At 47.6% G+C, this 24,455-nt stretch overlaps 1 protein-coding gene across 2 annotated transcripts in view; it reads right to left on the minus strand.

The window, feature by feature from the left end:
• INTS6 (integrator complex subunit 6) overlaps positions 1-24,455 on the minus strand; it is a 91,374-nt gene that overhangs the window by 13,790 nt on the left and 53,129 nt on the right. For both annotated transcript variants that reach the window (XM_040340330.1, XM_040340329.1), the window contains 7 exons: positions 20,955-21,087; positions 12,453-12,547; positions 12,231-12,341; positions 9,557-9,772; positions 9,343-9,469; positions 7,911-8,053; positions 7,550-7,778 (listed from right to left, as the gene is read on the minus strand). In XM_040340330.1, coding sequence (XP_040196264.1) covers positions 7,550-7,778; positions 7,911-8,053; positions 9,343-9,469; positions 9,557-9,772; positions 12,231-12,341; positions 12,453-12,547; positions 20,955-21,087 — 1,054 coding nt within the window. The remainder of the gene's footprint in view (positions 1-7,549; positions 7,779-7,910; positions 8,054-9,342; positions 9,470-9,556; positions 9,773-12,230; positions 12,342-12,452; positions 12,548-20,954; positions 21,088-24,455) is intronic.

Raw genomic sequence — 24,455 nt, forward strand, 5'->3', positions numbered from 1 at the left:
ATTTTCTCTTCCGTTCATGGACGGACACAGCAGCATTGACCTTGGGGACGTCCCCAAGCAGTGTCAAATAATTTCGAGGGGTGGGAAAAAAAAACACAGCAAACCAAGCTTCACCCCAAACAAACCAGAGTTCCTCAACGGAGGAACTTCAACCTTAAACTGCCGCCTGTAAAACCTTGCGGCCAAAGGAGGCATCCGAAGATGCACTCACATCCACCTTGTAAAATTTTGAGAAGGTGGGGATTGACGACCAGGTCGCTGCCTTACACACCTGTAAAACAGACGCTTGATGGCGGAAAGCCCAAGAGGCACCAATAGCCCTGGTCAAATGCGCCGTAACCTGAAAGGGAGGCGCCCGCCCCTTTAGGGCATAAGCCTGGAGCACGACCTGTCTGATCCACCTAGAAATGGTGGCCGACGAGACCGCCAGACCTTTCTTAGGACCAGCCACCGACACGAACAGTGAGTCAGACTTCCGAAACTGAGCCGTAGTAGAGAAGTACACCCGTAGGGCCCGCACCACGTCCAAGGAATGCAAAGTGGCCTCCTTCGGGTTTTTCGGCCGAGGACATAAGGATGGCAAAACAATGTCCTCATTAATGTGAAAAGCCGAAACAACCTTTGGAAGGAACGACGGCTGCGGCCGCAGCACCACCTTATCCTTATGGATGACCAAGTAAGGAGCCTTGCAAGACAAGGCCGCCAGTTCAGAAACCCTGTAAATATATTCGCCAGCACACCGAGGATCGTTAAAAAAAAAAATTCCAAAAAATTTATTACAGAGAAACCATCACAAAAAAAAAAAAAGCAACGTTTCGAAGTCACACAGGATCTCTGTCAGGCAAGTTTAGAAACCCGTCTGACCAAGGTAATTGCCACCAGAAAAACCACCTTCTGGGACAGAGTCAACAAGGGAATCTTCCGAATGTCCTCAAACGGAGCCTCTTGAAGCACCGAGTGGAATAAATTCAAGTCCCATGGAGGCAGTGGAGGACGCACAGGAGGGGCCACATGCCGAACCCCCTGCACAAACGTACGCACCAGGGAGTGCGCCACCAAGGGTCGCTGAAAGTAGACAGCTAGAGCCGGAATCTGACCCTTTACCGTATTTAAGGCGAGCGCCTGATCCACTCCACTCTGTAAGAACAGCAGAATCCGGGACATCACATATGCACAGGGGTGCCATTTCATCTCTTCACACAGAGATGTAGGCCTTCCACGTACAATGGTAAATCTTTTGTGAAGTAGACTTCAGTGCTCGTAGCATAGTAGAGACCACCGAGCCCGACAGGCCTCGATCCTTCAGCACCTGGCTCTCAACAGTCACGCCGTTAAAGACAGTGACTGTAAAGCAGGGTGAAAGATTGGACCCTGCGACAGAAGATCTTCTCTCAGGGGTAGACGCCAAGGGACGTCTGCCACCAGACGCACCATGTCCGCGTACCAGGGACAACACGGCTAATCCGCTCGGTGGTATCCCCTCGGCTTCTTCCTCGCCTGCTGTGCAGAGTGGAAGCTTCAGAGGAGGGAAGGCGTAGATTAGGCGATAGTGACACCATGGTGCTACCAACGCGTCTGACGCGTCCGCCCATGGATCTCTTGACCTGGCCACGAACCGTGACACCTTCCGATTGACACGGGACACCAGAAGGTCCACGTCTGGAGTGCCCCATCTTTGGCACAGACTCTGAAACACCTCCGGGTGTAGCGACCATTCTCCTTGGTCTAGCGATTGGCGACTTAGGTAGTCGGCTTGCCAGTTCAGTACCCCCGGAATGTACATGGCCGACAGAGCCGGAACGTACTTTTCGGCCCACTGGAGGATGTGCGCTAACTTCCGTCGCTGCAGCCGAGCTCCGTGTGCCCCCCTGATGATTGACATACGGACTGGATCCTGATCGGTTGGTCCTGTAGACCCAGAGACCACTTGGAGAGACACAACTTGATCGCTCGGAGCTCCAGTACATTGATTGGTAGGCGGGACTCCTCCTGAGTCCAGCGTCCCTGGGCTGACTGGACACCCCAGACACTCCCCCCAGCCGAAGAGGCTGGCATCCGTCGTGACCACTGTCCAATGGCACGGCAGAAACGATTTTCCGGCCTGAAGTACCGGAGATGTCAGCCACCACACTAGGGAGGACTTGACCAGTCGACTCACCCGAATCTGGTAATCCAGAGACGAAAGGAGCTTGTCCCAACGTGACAGAATCTCTTTTTGCAACACTCGAGTGTGAAATTGGGCATAAGGCACTGCCTCGAAAGAGGCCACCATCAGACCCAGCACTCTCATGCAAAAGCGAAGCGACGCCCATTTCTGGGTCGTCAACCGCTACACCGCAGACTGCAGTGTTTGTAGTTTTTCACTTGGGAGGAAAACTCTCGCCTCTGAGGAGTCCAGGACTAACCCCAGGTATTCCAGCCGCTGAGATGGTACCAGGAGGGTCTGACAGGTGATAGACACGTCCTCTAACTCTGAGCTTGAAGAAGCTCTCAGAAGAAGCTTGTTCAGGTATCCTACCATAGCGATCCCACGCTGCCTCAGCAGGGTCAGAATCGGAGCGAGCACCTTGGTGAAAACCCGTGGTGCCGAGGCCAGGCCGAACGGGAGGGCCACAAATTGAAAGTGGTCCTCTCCGACGCAAAAATCTCTGGTGTTATGCGCATATGGGGATATGCAGGTACGCCAGGAAATCCCCCTGATGTTGTGCTGCTACTACTGAGCGAATCGACTCCATCCTGAATTTTTGCACTTTGACAAAACAATTGAGGGCCTTGAGGTCCAGATTTGGACGAAACCCTTCTTTCTTGAACTACAAACAGATTGGAGTAAAACCCCGGAAACCGTTCCGTTAAGGGGAACCGGTACAACCACTCCCTTGACCAGCAGATCCTGGACAGCCCCTGACAGATCCTTCCTGCGATCCGGAGGGAAAAAATCTGTTTGGTGGGCAGGAGAGAAACTAACTATCTTGTACCCCGAGGAAACTACTTCGCAAACCCAACGGTCAGAAAGAAGAGACCTCTACCGAGCCGCGAAGTCGGCCCCCCACCCGAGATGCGGGCAGGGGCAGACCTTCATGCAGAGGCAGGCTTGTCGGGCTTGCGGTAGTAGGGGCGCTTTTGCCCTTCAGCGGGCGCCTTAGCACCCTGAAAACATTTTCCTGCCGCGGGGCGAAAAAAACGCTTGGGGGTAGTAAAGGAGGGCCCTTGCTTACGGCGAGGCTCCTTACCCTTTCCAGATTGCGGGAGCAGAGTGCTCTTACCGCCTGTGGCATCCTTTATGATGTCATCCAGGGACGCAACAAAAAGCCGTTCACCCTTAAAGGGTAAATCCACAAAGGCCTTTTTAAAAGACTGGTCCGCAAACCAACACTTCAGCCACACAAGGCGGCGTACCACCACCACGTAGGCGGAGTCCCTGGAGAGCAAGGGGAGCGTATCCAGGGCCGACTCACAGACAAACTTTAGGCCCTGCACCAACTGGTCGGCCAGGTTCACACAGGTCTCAGAAGCATTCTGCGCCTCCAGCTCCTGCAGCAAGGACTTTGCCCGTTCGGTAAGTGTCTGACACTAGAGCCCCGGCCAAGACCGGTCCCACCCTGACCCCTCCACTGTGAACATGGAGCTGGCCATAGCCTCAGTTCTCCCATCTGCGGGGTCCTTAAAAGCGGGAGCCCCTTCCACAGGTAACGTGGTAGCCTTGTTCAGTCTGAACACAGGGGGGTCCACTGACGGAGGAGAGATCCACTTTTTTAAAAAGTCCTCCTCAAAAGTTTAAACGGACCGCAAAGTATTTTGGAACAGCAAAAACTTTCTGCGGGCGATCCCATTCCTTGTACAACAATTTGTCCAGATATGAAACACAAGGAAACACTTTTGCGGTGCGGGGTGGCTTGCGGAACCCAAAAGGGACCGGTATGTCTGATGCCTCCGCCAAATCCTCAAGTTTCTGAGTATCCCGCACTGCAGTGATAAGAGCTCCAACAAATTCCTTATCATGCGCTGACCCTGAAGCGGAGTCATCCTCACTGTCCGTGTGGGCTAAGCCTGCATCATCTGATACGACGGAACCAGGGCCAGACGCAGAAGCAGGGACTGATTCAGTGTCAGACATCCCCAGAAGAAGGCGTAGGGAGGGGGCGCTTTTTACCCCCCTTCTGGCCACTCGCCGCTTCAATCCTGGCAACAAACGCCTCAAGGACTGCCATCATAGCATCCACTGAGGCCGCAGGAACAGGGGCACTAAGGGTTAACTCTGGCATGCTTGGGGTAGAAGCCTCCGGTTCGGACGCCATGCTGACCCACCGTATATGCCGCCCTTGTACTGCAAGGCAGGACCCACAGGCCACCCTCCCGGCTGCAACAGAGTAGGGGACCCCCCAGAGGACTCACCACCCGACCAGGCTGTAGTGCTGCTGAGAAGCCGAGAACGCTGCCCGTGCTGTGCCGTCCCTCAGGAAGTGTGCTGAGAGCTTTTGGCGCCGTTATTCTGGTCACTAGAGGCCAAAACTTTTCCAAGATGGCCGCCGACATGCAGAAAAAAAACAGCATGCGGGCTACAAGAAAATGGCCGCCGAGTCAATAGAGGCGCGTCACCGGAAAAATGGCGGCCATACACGCGTTTTAAAATTACAGTGACAAACACAGCAGAACACCGGAAAAAGCACCAGACCCTGCAGGCCCCCCCCAGCATACACAGCATCATACATGACAGGAAAAATAGCATCCCACAGCAGCGCAGCCCCCCGGTAGTAACGGAGCCCCCCCAGGGACCCCCCACCTTACGGCTGCCACCCAGAAAGCGGGGGAGGGAGAGGAAGGAAGAGAGGAAAGCAGGGCGGACCCTCGATCGACCTCCCCAGGAATGCACCAGCCGAACAACCAAGCCAAGGCAAGGGGATACTACTTACCCATCCTGCGAACACCGGCTGGAGGAATTCCAGACAGAACCAACGTCCGCTTACGGCATGGCTGTCGGTCCAGCATACTGTGACACGGCCATGAAGACCGGTCATATGTGTGCCCTGGAGCATATCGCTCGCCGGCCACCCCTGGAGCAACGGGGAATGTCGTGGACGGCCCAGCGCATAGCTAAAGGCCGGCACACGCTCGATGGCCGAACATGGGGGGACTACAAGGATCGAGGATCCAGCCTGTCAGCCAGTCGGCAGTTGATTGTAGATCCCAGGAACCCAAAAAAAAAAAAATTCAGGAAAAATAAAATAAAAAGGGAAAAAAAAAAATCGCCTAAAAACCTCCAGAGCACATGGGCCCAGAGGAGCCATGTCTTCCAACGTTGGGCAGAAAAAAACTGGGGCTGCATGATGCAGAGAGTGGGATGTACCTGGGGGACCCGGTCCCTGGGAGGTGCTGTACTGAAAGAAGTGTTTTAACACTTGAAGTGCTGTTTTTTCTGCCCAAATCTCTCCTGAAAGGAAGGATATATAACCCTAAGGTCAATGCTGCTGTGTCCGTCCCTGAACGGAAGAGAAATACAGTTGACCTTCAACTACTTACTCTGACACCAGAAGAGATGCAAGGGAAAGTGGTACTCATAAGTTTACATACCCTGGCAGACTATGATTTCTTGGCCATTTTTCTGAGAATATGAACAAAAAATTCACTCATGGTTAGTGTTTGGCTGACGCCATTTATCAAATGTTTACTCTTTAAATAATAATGGCAACAGAAACTACCTAAGTGACGCTGATCAAATGTTTACCCCAGTTCTTAATACCGTGTATTGCCCCCTTTAACATCAATGATGGCTTGAAGTCTTTTCTGGTATTTGTGAATGAGGCTCTTGATCTTCTCAGCTGGTAAAGCTGCCCATTTCTCCTGGCAAAAAAAACTCCAGTTCTGTAAATTCTTGGGCTGTCTTGCATGAACTGCATGTTTGAGATCTTCTCAGAGTGGCTCCATGATATTGAGGTCAGGAAACAGAGATGGCCACTCCAGAACCTTCACTTTATTCTGCTGCAGCCAATGACAGGTCGACTTGGCCTTGTGTTTTGGATCATTGCCATGTTGGAATGTCCAAGTACGACCCATGTGCAGCTTCCTGGCTGATGAATGCATGCATGCATGTATTTTTTGATCACATACTGCATTCATCTTGCAATCAATTTTGACTAAATTTCCTGTGCCTTTGTAGCTCACACATTGCCAAAACATCAGCGATCCATCTCCGTGTTTCGCAGTAGGAATGGTGGACCTTTCATCATAGACCTTGTTGACTCCTCTCCAAATGTAGCTTTTATGGTTGTGGCCAAAAAGCTAAATTTTGGTCTCATCACTCCAAATGACTGTGGCAGAAGGTTTGAGGCTTGTCTCTGTGCTGTTTGGCGTATTGTAAGCGGGATACTTTGTGGCATTTGTGTAGTAATGGTTTTCTTCTGGCGACTTGATCATGCAGCCCATCTTTCTTCAAGTGTCTCCTTATTGTGCATCTTGAAACAGCCACACCACCAAGTTATTTGTGAGTTTTTCTTTGTGTGCTGAACAATTTTCCTGGCAGTTGTGTCTGAAATTTTGGTTGGTCTACCTGACCATGGTTTGGTTTCAACAGAACCCCTCATTTTCCACTTCTTGATTAGAGTTGAACACTGCTGATTGGCATTCTCAATTCCTCGGATATGATTTTATATCCATTTCCTGTTTTATACAGTTCAATTACCTTTTCCTGCAGATCCTTTGATAATTATTTTGCTTTCCCCATGACTCAGAATCCAGAAACATCAGTGTAGCACTGGATGAAAGATGCAAGGGTCTATCAGGAGTCCAGAAACTCACTGACCTTTTATACACACACACACACACATTAATTTCAAGCAAACAGATCACAGGTGAGGATGGTTATCTTTAATATCCATCCAAACCCCTTTGTGTCAACTTGTGTGCATGTTATCAGGCCAAAATCACCAGGGTATGTAAACTTTTGATCAGGGTCATTTGGGTAGTTTCTGTTGCCTCTATGATTTCAAAAGTAAACAGTTGATTGATAATAAATGTCTTCAGTCAAACACATGAGTGAAAGAAATTTGGTGTCATCATACATATTCTCTGAAAAATGGCCAAGAAATCATAAATTATGTCAGGGTATGTAAACTTATAAGCACAACTGTATGCAATTTGCCATTACTACAGCAATTAAAAGGAAACCTGTACTAAGATATGTGTGCTACCACTGCTGATCTTTTGAAAATGCTAGGTACTGGCTTGTCTGGATACGATGCAATGCTTTCTGGATAACTGGCCAGTAGAAATACAGTAAGCAAAGTCATAACTTTAGTTAGTTTAGACAAAACAGATCTGAAACTAGTGTTACAGGCAGGCAATAAGCATTATTAAAAAAAAGGCTACAAACCCGGAAGGCAGTACGGGAGAAGATGGCAGCGCTGCATTGGAGGGCTCCATGTACAGGGAAGTTTGTCACAATGTGCTAGTATGCGGTGCATACTAGTATATTAGGACTTTAAACTGAGGGGTGGCAAATTTTAATTTTTTTCTGTGGGTTTACCACCGCTTAAATGTAAGCATTAATACATACGTTTATGTTCATCTTCTGTTTTCGGTAAATCCGATGAAACTTGTGTGACAGATGGGGGACTTTTTCCTCCTATGTGATTGTTTACAACAGGAGACGCAGGCCGGCTTCTTAGCAGAGGTGACATACATCGCCTCCTCTTTGGGATGCCAGTCATGCTGGGCTCTCCTGGGCGCTTGTGCTTGCTTTGATGTCCAGACACAAATTCATCTGCTTCATCAATCATCATACCCTGGGGAAAGATTAAACACAATGACCACAATCAAAATAAAAAAACAGTCACAGCAATTTATCCCCAGATGTTATATCGGGGTATTGTAACAGGCGTGTTGTGTTGCTATAAAGTATACCGTTTGACCGTTACCTTTTTGTCCAGTTTAAAAGGATTTCCAAATGTGTGTAGTCTTTTCGGCTGGTCAGCATCCAGCTCTCTTAAGGGTGAAGGGATGTTTCTTAGATATTCCTGATAATTTCCCATTTGCACTATGGGTACGCTATGCAAGTGATCTGTAGAGTTAACAAGGAAGTTAAGATGAGAGAAAAAAGGGGGCAGAAAAAAAAAAGCGGCCATTTACAGGAGTTAAGAGTTAGGCCTCTAAATGTGGACAAATGAAATCCAAGAAATAAAGGCCTACAACTAGCAAAAGTAAAGCTGGCCATACAGGGTTTGTTTCCTTTTTCATACAGAGGGCTGAACAAGAAAAAGAACAGATATCTCCATCCACGCAAACGAGGCAGATGGAGGAATCCCCCCCCGCCAGGGCATTAAAATTTGACAGTGGTAACCACAGCTGTTAGAATACACTTATCAGTTGCTGCACCCACTAATCAAAAACACACACTCTAAATAATGAACGCCATAGATTATTATTTTCACAGCAAAAAGGTAATGCAGATAAAACCAAGCAATTATCCATTTAAGTTAGACAAATAGTGGATTTTTGACATTATAGGTTAACTGCATATAAGAGCATGCCTTGACTTGTACAGAAGAGCAAAGGAAGCTACATTTGTGGACAATTGGCATGACGTACAAGCCTTAAAAAAAACTTAAAGTAAACAGGGCATGTGTTATGTACCCTGCATTTCAACCCGACAAAATAAAAAACACTTTAATATATGTTCTTATATAACCACTTATTAACCATTAATTTACCTCAAACAAGTTCTAATCAACTATTTTATTTCCCTTCTCCCCTTGGCCATTTTTTATATTGCAATTTTTTTCATTTTTTTAAACCAAGACTGGTTCTAAAGTCAAGACATTTTTTACAGTTACATTGCATTCCCTGCATTAAGGTAAAAAAATAAATAAAAATATGTCCTAGAAGTCGGATACACGTCCCCCTTATCCGCTACAAGTGCTGTCAACCATTGCAGCTGATGGCTTGTAGTTTCTCAATGAACTAAGATGCTGGTAATCGCTCTCGCAAGTTCATTGATTTTTCCTGCCATTCAGTGTCTGCCTACCTTGATTGGAGATGTGGGCAGACAGCTTACTGAGACTCTGCAGAAGCCAGTCAGTGCACCTGCGGGTGCAATGCTTTACAGGATGCAATTTAAAAAAAATAAAAAATGCACTTTATCTGCAAAAATGTAAATGTATTTAATTTTTTACAAAAGATCAACTTGGCCTTAATGACGTAACCTGGCAAAGCACCCTTTGTATGTTTAATAGGATTTGCAAATGTCAATTATTGCAAAGCGAGTTTCATGACTAGCAGCACCACAAATAAAATAAAAAACTCATTCTACATAACTAGCCCATGTCCAACAGCACACAGCAAATTGCTTACCTTCGTCTTGCACGCTGAAGAACTTGCGATTTGATTTGAGAAGATTTGTCCTCATTCTGGTCAGGTGATCTAGGAGACTGCTTCTAGATATGTCATAGGCATTTCTAAAAGTCTGTGGTTTCAGATCCTGCACAATGTAAAAGTGAGTTAGAGTTACCCCAGAACAGGAAGGAAGAAATTAACTACACACAAATCCTTACAAGTTCATACAAACCTTATTCAGCAGGGCTATCTGGAAACCAGAAAACTCCTTCACATTTACATCAGGCTGCCTCTGTGGGACTTCACCTGTAATTTCCTGCAACAGTTCTTTAAAATCCTTCCTGGCAGCCAGTGAAGGTAGAGTTTTGCCATTTCTTACTTTGATGCCGGTTTCCTGTGGACATTTTTTTCCGATAGAGCTTATAACTCGATCGTATTCCATTTTGGCCTACAAAAAAAAAAAAAAAAAGTTTCCATGAAATTGTCACCATTTATTGCGGCTGGACTTCGTAGTAAACAACGTAAAAAAAAAAAAAAAAAAAAAAAAAAAAAAAAAATTGTGGTAACATCAAACGGCTGCTACACATCTAAATGACCCCTTAACTGGGCACTGTTATTAGATATTTACTGCATCTACAGGTAAACCTCATAAGACTTACACAACCCCCCCCCCCCATTCACACCTGAGCGAATTTCATCTTGAAGCTCTAAAAACACTCAAGCCAAATCCCATTAATTTTAATGGTTCCCCTTCACATGAGCATTCTGTCGCCTGAAGAAAAACACCTGTTTCTCAAAAAGTACATGAGCTTCTTTTTGGCAGATTATATGCATTTTTGGCCCTATAGACTTCAATAGAAACGCCTAACTTGAGCGTCTTACAAGTGTTTTGACGTTTGTTATTTGTTCAAATAGCAGCTCTCCGCCCCTAATTTCTTCTCCCTCTCGTGCTTTCTATTGGCTAAAAAAGCACCACCTGAAGTTGTAAAACGCTTGTAGTACACTTCTAAAAAGCTGCAGAAATGCTTTAAAAAGTGCCAGAAACACACAAGTAAATCAAAACGCTAAGAAGGGAATAGAAGGTGTAAGAAGAAAAAAAAAAAAAAAAAAAGATTTTACTACCGCCTTAATATAATACAACAGCATTCTTCTGAACTTCTTTATATGGGAATGGAACCCACTTACCCCTCGAGGGGCAAAAAAAAAAAGTATAAAAATGGGTCAGGTTGCCAATAAGGAAACTTTATATACACGACAGTGGAAAACCCTTAGAATGTGGTCTATATTGAAATATGCAAGTGCTTATTCTCTACTCTCTGGGACCTCAAGCAGCCAGCACCTTGCAGAACAAGACAGATTTTTTCAGTGTCAGTCATACAAGAAGATAGCAAACCAGACAACTGACGAGAACCTGAGACTATTAGCAGTCACCACCAGTCATCCTCTCAGCAACTTCAGGGTCATCCCCATTTAAGTTACTTGGCAACTTTCGACAATGTATCCAAGCCTCAGAAATTACTCCTTGTTGCCAAGAGCTACACTGCGAAGGTACAGGCTGGCTTCAGAAACGCACTTAAAACAAAACATGTTTTTAAGGACGGGCTGCACCCAGTCAACTAAATCCAAACTTCTGAAAAACAGCAGTACCATGAAGCTGCTTGGCAAGAGTCTTACAAGGAACCAACACAGATCAGTAACCGTGAGTGGAAGAGGTCTTTCACAGTCAGACAGTAATTTTAGGGCAGCACCAAGGCCATCTGTTCAAATCCCATACATGGCAATACCTGCCTGGAGTTTGCATGTTTTCCCTGTGTCGGTTTCCTCCAAAAACACCAGTTTCCTTCCACACTCAGCCCTATTATGTGTATGTATGAACGTGACATAGGGACCTTAGATTGTATGCTCCATGAGAGCAGGGACTGATGCAAAAATTATATAGTGGTGAGAGCTCGCTGCAGAAAATTGTGGGTTTGGCCAAATACAGGGTCCTAAAGAGACAATAAATACCAGGGGTGCGCCACACACAAAGCGGTGTGTTCAGGGTTGTGCAACCATAAACAAAAATGACTCACTTTTCCCACAAAATCTCCCCCCCCCCCCCCGTACAGAGTTCTCCCATCCCCATCCTTGACAGGATTGAATTCCCTTTATACAGTGTAAATCCTATTCGTCTGCCATCACAAACACTGTCGCATAACCTGTATAAATGCTACAATAATATATATATTTTTAATACAACCCCCCCCCCCCCCCCACCTCAAATTTCCTGTAACCACAGACAGCGCGGCTTGGGAAAGTACTTCCTCCTCCTTATTGTAGGTCACAAGAGATGATGGAGCATTGTGGAAGCTTCCTCGGCTCGGTTAAACAGAGCAGCAGGGAGATGAGAGATGATGCAGCGGGCGCAGGTAAAAGCCTGGATACTGGACGCTAGTGGGGACAGTCATTGGCGCCTGCACCCCCTCCCCTTTCTGGTACTGCACCTGGGAAGCGCGGGGAGGAAAGGTTTTCATTGCAGCCACACAGAGAAACTGTCACTTTCAAATACAGAAGCCAGGCTTCTGTATTAAAAAAGAGAGACAGCAGCGAACAGGATCTGGCAGCAGCTTCATGGGAAGAACGGAGCTAAAGAGAACAGCAGAAAGATGAGGACGAGGACACGACGACTCAACTATTTTTGCCAGCCATTTTTCAATATAGTTCAGTGCAGCATTTATATATTTCCTGGATGCCAGCAACAGTCTGCTAAGCAAGGCACTGGATCAGATTTGTAGTACCCTTTATCCAGCCAACTAGGTCAACACACAAAATAGCATTCATTCAGCATCCTGGCGCCCGTCATTGGGCCCTCAGTAACTGATCAGCAGTGATAGTGACAAGGCAAAAAGTAACATCATGCCCCGTACCTGTAGGCCAAGTTTTTTGAGGTAGGAGACAATGCTGTAGCTTAATCCATATTCCATGTTTTCTGAAATGAGGTTTGGAGCACCCATCATGCTTAGGGCTTTCCTTAGAGGCTGAAAAATACAAAGAAGAGACTCGGCATCAAAACAAGGACAAGCAACAAGCTTAAAAATATTTCTTGTAAACCGTGACTTAAATAGCCAGTTTACAAACAAAACACTTACTCCCATATAGTATGGTGGCATGGATTTCAAGTAGTTTTCAAAAAGTTGTCTCCACTTTAAAGATGGTTTAGCCTTGTGTAGTTTAAACAAGTCGTCTGAAATAAAAAAAAAAAAATTCGTAGGACATTTTTTTTGAGTTTACGTTAATTTTGTTTTATTTAACTAAATCTGCAGTGGGTACAAATATGTAGGAAAAAAATAAAATACAATTATCTGGCTGTTGCTGGTTTTAAAACATTCACTGCCACATGCCACGACAGATCTGCTCTAGGAAAGTTTAATGAAGCTGGAGGCTCAGCATGTCTACAAGGCAGTTTGCTTCTTCAGAGAGGTGGGCAGCCTACATATTGACCTCCATGCAATGTGTCTGAAGGCTCTCATTTACCCACATCTTGGTAAATCTAATAGTAGGTATTTACATTAACTGAAATTGTTCTGCAATGTTGGAGATATTTCTTAGCTTCTCCAAACCGCTTCCATTCTAACGAGCGTCAGCAATATACCTCTGCAGTTATATCCACACAAGTAGCAAAAACACCAATTCAATCACCATTGTTGTCCAAGAACGGGAGGCTGGGGTATCTTCCTAAAAACCAGAACTGAAGTGGCAGCTTGGAGAAGCCAAGAGCAGATCACACTGGTGGGGCTTTGAAATCAAGCAACTTTAGCACGATTTCAAAGCTGCAGATCAGTGCAATTCACACCTCCGATTTCATTGTGGCGTGCCACTTTCGTTTAGTTTATCAGAAGTCTATGCAAGTTGCAATGAAAATCGGAAAAACAGTAGTGCAGGAAGTCACTGCGACATGAGTAGTGGCAAATTTGAATGGTTCCACTGCCGGCAATGGGATGAGACTTGTCATGTGATTAGGAACTTTAAAATCACATGACAAATCGCACAGGTGTGACCTAGGGTCAAATGTCTTCAGCATTACAGAACAAGTCCAGTTAACTCTTCTGAACTACCAATAGGTACAGTCGGGTCCAGGGGCGGACTGGCCCAGGTGGAAAAGAGGACATTGCCCCCCAGGCCGCTCACATTATATTTAAAAGGGCCGCGGTCTGCAGCGCTGTTTTTTTTTTTTTTTCTTCAAAACTCGGCAGTGGCGGCCGCCGATTGGCTGGCTGGCTGCTGCCGCACTGCATTGTGGGAGTTGTAGGAAGCCAGGTCATGTGGAACGTCAGGGGAGGATCAGGGCAGGCGCCATACATCGTGGGCTGGCTGCAGAGAGGAGACCGAGTCAGAGAGACTGCACACAGCTGAACTAAAAGTAAAGTAAGGTGCCGTGTGATGTCTGAGTCTGACTGTGAATGTAATGATGACATGCCAGTCTTTAGCAGTGCTGTGATATCAGCTCTCCTCCCCTGCATGATCTTCCATCAACCTCCATAAGTTTGTGACCCCTCCTCCTTCTAGATACTTGTCGTCTTGCTCACATTCTCCCTCACTTGTGCCCAGGACAGTCTCAATGCAGTCACCCCTGTACTCTCCTTCTCTGCCCCATAGTGGATTGTTCCTCCAACTCACTGCCCCCAGGCTGTGTATTCCCCCCCCCCCCTCTCCCATTCTGTCACCTACATTCAGGTCTTCTATCTTATCGAGTGTAACTCCTCACTCTCCCTTCTAGTCTCCTTTCCCCCTCAATTCTGCTATAAATCTCCCATCCCCCTATCCAATGTAACTTCTACTCCCCCCTCTACACTATCATCACCCCCTTACACACTCCATCCCCCTCTACAAATCTCTATCAGACTGCCCAGACACCACTATGTAACCCTTTACTGACTGATCTGGTTAATGTGTCATTTTCTATCACCTATAGCTTAGATCTGTCATTATAGGATTCTTAATGGAGTCTGAGCGCTAGTCCAATTGTATCCATAATTTCACATTCACACTTGTGCAATCACAGACATCGCATGTGATCCGCACCGCATTGCCATGCACATTACATGCGATGTCTGTGCAATTGTATGGCTGAAATCCCATCACATTTACACCAGAATGGTGCAGGACTATTTTTTTTGTGTCCACACTGGAATCGGATCACATGGGTGTTGACACCCAATGCAATCCGATTCCTGTACCATTTTATAGTTCACACTGCAACCTGCAAACCAATCAGGGGGTGTCATTAGTTTTCTATTGACACCCGCAGTGGTTCGCAGATGTCAGTGTGAACCATCTGTGATTCAGGTGTGATGCGGGAACCCGCACAGGATTCGCAGGGTATCCCACATCACACCACTGTGAGCCCATTTCACTACATTTCAATTGTTAAAACAATTTTTTAAATGGATATTTAATAAGCATTAATCTGTGTGTGTGTTTGGGGGGGGGGGGCTCGCAATCTCCAAAACCAATCTCTCTATGGGATCAGCCATGATCCTTCTCCTTGTCCAGGATTCAACTCTCCCACCCCCCTCCAGCAGACCTAATCCCCCTGTGCACCCAGCAGCTTCTCTTCTCTCAGCACACAGGGGGATAGTTTCAGGATAGGGGCGAGGGTGCCTTCCTGAACAGTGCACTCTGTATGTAGCATCCTCCTGAGCCCTCCACTCTGTACGTAGCATCCTCCTGAGCCCTCCACTCTGTACGTAGCATCCTCCTGAGCCCTCCACTCTGTACGTAGCATCCTTCTGAGCCCTCCACTCTGTACGTAGCATCCTCCTGAGCCCTCCACTCTGTACGTAGCATCCTCCTGAGCCCTCCACTCTGTACGTAGCATCCTCCTGAGCCCTCCACTCTGTACGTAGCATCCTCCTGAGCCCTCCACTCTGTACGTAGCATCCTCCTGAGCCCTCCACTCTGTACGTAGCATCCTCCTGAGCCCTCCACTCTGTACGTAGCATCCTCCTGAGCCCTCCACTCTGTACGTAGCATCCTCCTGAGCCCTCCACTCTGTACGTAGCATCCTCCTGAGCCCTCCACTCTGTACGTAGCATCCTCCTGAGCCCTCCACTCTGTACGTAGCATCCTCCTGAGCCCTCCACTCTGTACGTAGCATCCTCCTGAGCCCTCCACTCTGTACGTAGCATCCTCCTGAGCCCTCCACTCTGTACGTAGCATCCTCCTGAGCCCTCCACTCTGTACGTAGCATCCTCCTGAGCCCTCCACTCTGTACGTAGCATCCTCCTGAGCCCTCCACTCTGTACGTAGCATCCTCCTGAGCCCTCCACTCTGTACGTAGCATCCTCCTGAGCCCTCCACTCTGTACGTAGCATCCTCCTGAGCCCTCCACTCTGTACGTAGCATCCTCCTGAGCCCTCCACTCTGTACGTAGCATCCTCCTGAGCCCTCCACTCTGTACGTAGCATCCTCCTGAGCCCTCCACTCTGTACGTAGCATCCTCCTGAGCCCTCCACTCTGTACGTAGCATCCTCCTGAGCCCTCCACTCTGTACGTAGCATCCTCCTGAGCCCTCCACTCTGTACGTAGCATCCTCCTGAGCCCTCCACTCTGTACGTAGCATCCTCCTGAGCCCTCCACTCTGTACGTAGCATCCTCCTGAGCCCTCCACTCTGTACGTAGCATCCTCCTGAGCCCTCCACTCTGTACGTAGCATCCTCCTGAGCCCTCCACTCTGTACGTAGCATCCTCCTGAGCCCTCCACTCTGTACGTAGCATCCTCCTGAGCCCTGCACTCTGTACGTAGCATCCTCCTGAGCCCTGCACTCTGTACGTAGCATCCTCCTGAGCAAAGCACTCTGTACATAGCATACTCCTGAGCAAAGCACTCTGTACATAGCATCCTCCTGAGCCCTGCACTCTGTACGTAGCATCCTCCTGAGCCCTGCACTCTGTACGTAGCATCCTCCTGAGTTCTGCACTCTGTACGTAGCATCCTCCTGAGTTCTGCACTCTGTATGTAGCATCCTCCTGAGCCCTGCACTCTGTAGGTAGCATCCTCCTGAGTTCTGCACTCTGTACGTAGCATCCTCCTGAGTTCTGCACTCTGTACGTAGCATCCTCCTGAGTTCTGCACTCTGTACGTAGCATCCTCCTGAGTTCTGCACTCTGTACGTAGCATCCTCCTGAGTTCTGCACTCTGTACGTAGCATCCTCCTGAGCCCTGCACTCTGTACGTAGCATCCTCCTGAGCCCTGCACTCTGTACGTAGCATCCTCCTGAGCCCTGCACTCTGTACGTAGCATCCTCCTGAGCCCTGCACTCTGTACGTAGCATCCTCCTGCATGTAGCACCAGCATACAGGAGGCACACTGACCACCAATATGCTGGGCCAGTGGTTATCTTTTATTTATCTCATGGATGAAATGTGAGAAATAACGTGTGTGTGTATATATATATATATATATATATATATATATATATATATATATATATATATATATATATATATATATATATATATAAAATCATAAATCATTCCATAAACACATAGCACATACAATGCATATATCAATTGAGGAATATATGCTTATAAAATAGTTTACCATTTGCCGATTAAAAAAAAAATATATATATATATATATATATATATATGTCCCCGGTTTTTATTTTAAAAATCTGGTCACCTTATACTAAGGGGGGGGGGGGTTTGCACTAGGAGTGTTTTCACTAAGGGGGGGTTGCACTGAGGGGGGGGGATTTCACTAAAGGGGGGGTGTCTGCACTGAAGGGGGTGTGAACTGAAGGGGGTCTGTGTAACATGCAGGGGGTCCAGAGCTGTGGGGGCTGTGTAATGTAAAGGGGTCCAGAGCTGTGGGGGCTGTGTAATGTAAAGGGGTCCAGAGGTGCAGGGGGCTGTGTAATGTAAAAGGGGTGCAGTGATGCAGGGTGCTGTGTAATGTAAAAGGGTGCAGGGGGCTTTGAGATGTAAAGGGGTCCAGTGATGCAGGGGGCTGTGTAATGTAAAGGGGTCCAGAGGTGCAGGGTGCTGTGTAATGTAAAGGGGTGCAATGATGTAGGGTTCTGTGTAATTTTAAAGGGGTCCAGTGATGCAGGGGGCTGTGTAATGTAAAGAGGTCCAGAGGTGCAGGGTGCTGTGTAATGTAAAGGGGTCCAGAGTGCTGTGTAATGTAAAGGGGTCCAGAGGTGCAGGGTGCTGTGTAATGTAAAGGGGTCCAGAGGTGCAGGGTGCTGTGTAATGTAAAGGGGTCCAGAGGAGCAGGGGGCTATGTGATGTAAAGGGGTCCAGTGATGCAGAGGGCTGTGTAATGTAAAGGGGTGCAGAGGGCTGTGTAGTGTAAAAGGGTCCAGAGGTGCAGGGGGCTTTGTGATGTAAAGGGCTCTAGTGGTGCAGGGGCTGTGTAATGTAAAGGGGTCCAGTGATGCAGGGGGCTGTGTAATGTAAAGGGGTCCAGAGGTGCAGGGTGCTGTGTAATGTAAAAGGGGTGCAGTGATGCAGGGTGCTGTGTAATGTAAAGAGGTGCAGGGTGCTGTGTAATGTAAAGTGGTGCAGGGGGCTATGTGATGTAAAGGGGTCCAGAGGTGCAGGGGGCTATGTGATGTAAAGGGGTCCAGAGGTGCAGGGGGCTATGTGATGTAAAGGGGTCCAGAGGTGCAGGGGGCTATGTGATGTAAAGGGGTCCAGAGGTGCAGGGTTCTGTGTAATGTAAAGGGGTGCAGGGGGCTATGTGATGTAAAGGGGTCCAGAGGTGCAGGGGGCTATGTGATGTAAAGGGGTCCAGAGGTGCAGGGGGCTATGTGATGTAAAGGGGTGCAGGGGGCTATGTGATGTAAAGGGGTCCAGAGGTGCAGGGGGCTATGTGATGTAAAGGGGTCCAGAGGTGCAGGGGGCTATGTGATGTGCAGGGGGCCACTTGACTGGACTTGCCCCCCAGGCCTAAGGCTGCCAGCCCTCCCCTGGTCGGGTCCATAAATATTGGGACATCGACACAATTGTAATCTTTTTGGTTCTATAAACCACCACAATGGATTTCAAATGAATCAAAGAAGATGTCCTTTAACTGCAAACTTTCAGCTTTAGGCTGCATTCACACTATAGCGTACTGAATCGCGGCGTTTTGTCCCGCGAATTGCGGCGGCAAATAGTGGCGTTTTGTCGCCGCGATTGTGAATGCAGCCTGTGACCCCCTCTGTGGAGATGGTTCACATCTCCAAGCCGAACGCCGAAAGACGCCTGAAAAAAAGGTCCGGGACCTTTTTTCAGGCGTCAGGCGTGGAGATGTGAACCATCTCCATAGAGGGCAATGCTAAAGCATCCCTCTGGCGTGTCGGGGCGGCAGCGGCGTTCACACTACAGGCGTATATACGCCTAGGTGTGAACGGGGCCTTAATTTGAGGGTATTTACATACAAATCAGGTGAACGGTGTAGGAATTACAACAGTTTGTATATGTGCCTCCCACTTTTTAAGGGACCAAAAGAAATGGGACAATTGAGTGCTCAGCTGTTCCATGGCCATGTGTGTGTTATTCCCTCATTATCCCATTTATAAGGAGCAGATAAAAGGTCCAGAGTTAATTTCAAGTGTGCCATTTGCATTTGGAATCTGTTGCCGTCAACTCTCAATATGAGATCCAAAGAGCTGTCACTGTCAGTGAAGCAAGCCATCATTAGGCTGAAAAAAAAAAAAAAACACATCAAAAAGATAGCAAAAACATTAGGTGTGGCCAAATCAACCGTTTGGAACATCCTTAAAAAGAAAGAACGCACCAGTGAGCTCAGCAACACCAAAAGACCCAGAAGACCACGGAAAAAAACTGTGGTGGATGACCGAAGAATTCTTTCCCTGGTGAAGAAAACACCCTTCACAACAGTTGGCCAAATCAAGAACACGCTCCAGGAGGTAGGTGTATGTGCGTCAAAGTCAACAATCAAGAGAAGACTTCACCAGAGTGAAAACAGAAAGTTCACCACAAGATGTAAACCATTGGTGAGCTTCAAAAAACAGGAAGGCCAGATTAGAGTTTGCCAAACATCTAAAAAAGCCTTCACAGTTCTGGAACATCATCCTATGGACAGATGAGACCAAGATCAACTTGTACCAGAGTGATGGGAAGCGAAGAGTATGGAGAAGGAAAGGAACTGCTCATGATCCAAAGCATACCACCTCAACAGTGAAGCATGATGGTGGTAGTGTCATGGCGTGGGCATGTGTGGCTGCCAATGGAACTGGTTCTCTTGTATTTATTGATGTGACTGCTGACAAAAGCAGGATGAATTCTGAAGTGTTTAGGGCAATATCTGCTCATATTCAGCCAAATGCTTCAGAACTCATTGGATGGCGCTTCACAGTGCAGATGGACAATGACCCAAAGCATACTGCGAAAGCAACCAAAGAGTTTAAGGGAAAGAAGTAGAATGTTATGCAATTGCCAAGTCAATCACCTGACCTAAATCCGATTGAGCATGTATTTCACTTGCTGAAGACAAAACTGAAAGGAAAATGCCCCAAGAACAAGCAGGAACTGAAGACAGTTGCAGTAGAGGCCTGGCAAAGCATCACCAAAGATAAAAACCAGCGTCTGGTGATGTCTATGTGTTCCACACTTCAGGCTGTAATTGACTGCAAAGGATTTGCAACCAAGTATTAAAAAGTGAGTTTGATTTATGTTTGTTAATCTGTCCCATTACTTTTGGTCCCTTAAAAAGTGGGATGCACATATACAAACTGTTGTAATTCCTACACCGTTCACCTAATTTTGGATGTAAATACTCTCAAATTAAAGCTGCAAGTCTGTAGATAAGGCACATCTTGTTCGTTTCATTTCAAATCCAGTGTGGTGGTGTATAGAGACAAAAATATTAGAATTGTGTCGATGTCCCAATATTTATGGACCTGACTGTATATCTCAGCACAGGTGTACTTTATTGCCTGCAATTAAAGTTACACTAAACTCGGTATAAGAAGAACAAAAAAAAAAAGAAGAAGAACTATAAGGTTCAGCTTTTGGTGCTGTGATCGGACTTACTGTTAGAGGGTGGCCATGTTCATTCTCTATGGTCCTACAATATGTAGGTGTGTGGCCACCCTCTCCTGCTCACTACCAAGATGGACTATGGGATTTGTAGGTGCAAAGCGCAGGACACATGACTGCATCTAATGTGCACAGCTCGTTCCCACAAAAAGGAAGTGAAAAGGGAAAGGTTCGGGAGCTCAATGAGGGATAGTTATAAGGAGGCAGAAACACAGTAAAAAAATGTTATTTAAAATAGACTACATAATTGCAAATATATTGGTATCCCAAAAGATCTACTGTATTGCTACAATGCAAGTCTTTATAAATCGACTAGAGACTTCCATCTATCACCTACGTGGGTAACATGAAAAACGACTGTACTGAACAAAATAACGTCTGCATTGGAAGTTTTCATTTTTTGGGGAAATAAACGTTTTAATAAAAAAAAAAAAAAAATAGATTACAGCGCCATTAAGCAGTGGACAAGTTTGGATCATTGTGGAAAATAAAGGACATACATCTAGTGTCACTTTAAGGTGGAGTTTGAACTATTCATGGTGCAGCTATCCCACCCCCTTCAATCAATCACAGTATTTAAACAGGTCTTGAAACTTACCTAATAAAGGGAGAAGAACAGGGTAGTTATAAGGCATCACAAACAAATTGACACAATTCAGGGCAGTGCTAGCTTTCAAGTAGCCAAAAGGATGGCCAAGTTCACTGTACTTGGCACTGTTTGCTACAAATACCTGGTTGATAAAAAAAAAACACAAACAAAAATAAGGGTCATCGAGCTGCCTGCATCATCAGTTCTCAAACACTTTCATCAGAGTCTGCTTGCCACAGAAAACACCCAAACCTCACCTATTCTACGCATTGGTGAATAGCAGGAAGCTTTAAAGGCTCAGTTCACCTTGTCAGTTGTCCCTTAAAAAGGGTTGTAAACCTTTGTTTTTTTCACCATAATGCATTCTATGCATGAAGGTGAAAAATAGGATTTTTGTACTCACCGTAAAATCCATTTCTCCGAGTTCATGGACGGACACAGCAGCATTGACGTTAGGGTTATATATCCTTCCTTTCAGGAGAGACTTAGGCAGAAAAACAGCACTTCAAGTGTTAAAACACTTCTTGCAGTACAGCACCTCCCAGGGGGTGGGTCCCCCGGGTACACCCCTCTCTCTGCATCATGCAGCCCCAGTTCGTAAACAAGCAGTACAAACAAAGGAGGGGTGGTTGCTGTGTCCGTGAATGAACTCAGAGAAATGGATTTTACGGCGAGTACAAAAATCCTATTTTCTCTTCCGTTCATGGACGGACACAGCAGCATTGACCTTAGGGACGTCCCCAAGCAGTGTCAAAAAATTTCAAGGGGTGGGAAAAACACAGCAAACCAAGCTTCACCCCAAACAAACCAGAGTTCCTCAACGGAGGAACTTCAACCTTAAACTGCCGCCGTAAAACCTTGCGGCCAAAGGAGGCATCCGAAGATGCACTCGCATCCACATTGTAAAATTTTGAAAATGTGTGGATTGACGACCAGGTCGCTGCCTTACACACCTGTAAAACAGACGCTTGATGGCGGAAAGCCCAAGAGGCACCAATCGCCCTGGTTGAATGCGCCGTAACCTGAAAGGGAGGCGCCCGCCCCTTTAGGGCATAAGCCTGGAACACGACCTGCCTGATCCACCTAGAAATGGTGGCCGACTAGACCGCCAGACCTTTCTTAGGACCAGTCACCGACACGAACAGTGAGTCCGACTTCCGAAACGGAGCCGTAGCAGACAAGTACACCCGTAGGGCCCGAACCACGTCCAAGGAATGCAAAGTGGCCTCCTTCGGGTTTTTCGGCCGAGGACATAAGAATGGAAAAACAATGTCCTCATTAATGTGAAAAGCCGAAACAACCTTTGGAAGGAATGACGGCTGCGGCCGCAGAACCACCTTATCCTTATGGATAACCAAGTAAGGAGCCTTGCAAGACAAGGCCGCCAGTTCAGATACCCGTCTGACCGAGGTAATTGCCACCAGAAAAAACACCTTCTGGGACAGAGTCAACAAGGGAATCTTCCAAATGTCCTCAAACGGAGCCTCTTGAAGCACCGAAAGGACTAAATTCAAGTCCCATGGAGGCAGTGGAGGGCGCACAGGAGGGGCCACATGCCGAACCCCCTGCACAAACGTACGCACCAAGGAGTGCGCCGCCAAGGGTCGCTGAAATGAGACAGCTAGAGCCGAAATCTGACTCTTAAGTACAGTTAAGGCGAGAGCCTGATCCACTCCACGCTGTAAGAACAGCAGAATCCGGGACATCGCGTATGTACGGGGATGCCATTTCATCTCTTCACACATAGAGATGTAGGCTTTCCACGTACGATGGTAAATCTTTCGTGAAGTAGACTTCCGTGCTCGCAGCATGGTAGACACCACCGAGCCCGACAGGCCTCGATCCTTCAGCACCTGGCTCTCAACGGCCACGCCGTTAAAGCCAGCGACTGTAAAGCAGGGTGAAAGATCGGACCCTGCGACAGAAGATCTTCTCTCAGGGGTAGACGCCAAGGGACGTCTGCCACCAGACACACCAGGCCGCGTACCAGGGGCGGCGCGGCCAATCCGGAGTGATCAGGATTGTTGGTATTCCCTCGGCTTCCACTCTGCGCAGCAGGCGAGGAAGAAGCTTCAGAGGAGGGAAGGCGTAGATTAGGCGATAGTGACCCCATGGTGCTACCAACGCGTCCGCCCACGGATCCCTTGACCTGGCCACGAACCGTGACACCTTCCGATTGAGACGGACGCCAGAAGGTCCACATCTGGAATGCCCCATCTTTGGCATAGACTCTGAAACACCTCCGGGTGTAGCGACCATTCTCCTTGGTCTAGTGTTTGGCGACTTAGGTAGTCGGCTTGCCAGTTCAGCACGCACGGAATGTACACGGCCGACAGAGCCGGGACGTACCTTTCGGCCCACCGGAGGATGTGCGCGACTTCCGTTGCTGCAGCCGAGCTCCGTGTGCCCCCCTGATGATTGACGTACGCCACGGCCGTGGCATTGTCGGACTGGATCCTGACCGGTCGGTCCTGTAGACCCAGAGACCACTTGGAGAGACACAACTTGATCGCTCGGAGCTCCAGTACATTGATTGGTAGTCGGGACTCCTACTGAATCCAGCGCCCCTGGGCTGACTGGACACCCCAGACACCCCCCCCCCCCAGCCGGAGAGGCCGGCATCCGTCGTGACCACTGTCCAATGGCACGGCAGAAACGATTTTCTGGCCCGAAGTACCAGAGATGTCAGCCACCACACTAGGGAGGACTTGACCAGTCGACTCATCCGAATCTGGTAATCCAGAGACTAAGGGAGCTTGTCCCAACGTGACAGAATCTCTTTTTGCAACACTCGAGTGTGAAATTGAGCATACGGCACTGCCTCGAAAGAGGCCACCATCAGACCCAGCACTCTCATGCAAAAGCAAAACGACGCCCATTTTTGGGTCGTCAACCGCTGCAATGCAGACTGTAGTGTCTGTAGTTGTTCCGTTGGGAGGAAAACTCACCTGAGGAGTCCAGGACTAACCCCAGGTATCCTAGCCGCTGAGACGGTACCAGTGCCGACTTATGGGTATTCAATAGCCAACCGAATTCTCGGAGGGCCTGACAGGTGATAGACACGTCCTCTAATTCTGAGCTTGAAGAAGCTCTCAAAAGAAGGTCGTCCAGGTATCCTACGATAGCGATCCCACACTGCCTCAGCAGGGCCAGAATCGGGGCGAGCACCTTGGTGAAAACCTGTGGTGCCGATGCCAGGCCGAACGGGAGGGCCACAAATTAAAAGTGGTCCTCTCCGACCGCAAAACACAGGAATTTCTGGTGTTTTGCGCATATGGGGATATGCAGGTACGCATCCTTGATATCCAAGGATGCTAGGAAATCCCCCTGATGGAGCGCTGCTACTACTGAGCGAATCGACGCCATCCTGAATTTTTGCACTTTGACAAAACAATTGAGGGCCTTTAGGTCCAGAATTGGACGAACCCCCTCTTTCTTGGGGACTACAAACAGATTGGAGTAAAACCCCTGAAACCGTTCCGTTGAGGGAACCGGTACATCCACTCCCCT

Source organism: Rana temporaria, chromosome 2 (genome assembly GCF_905171775.1).
Source record: "Rana temporaria chromosome 2, aRanTem1.1, whole genome shotgun sequence".
NCBI lineage: Eukaryota > Metazoa > Chordata > Amphibia > Anura > Ranidae > Rana > Rana temporaria.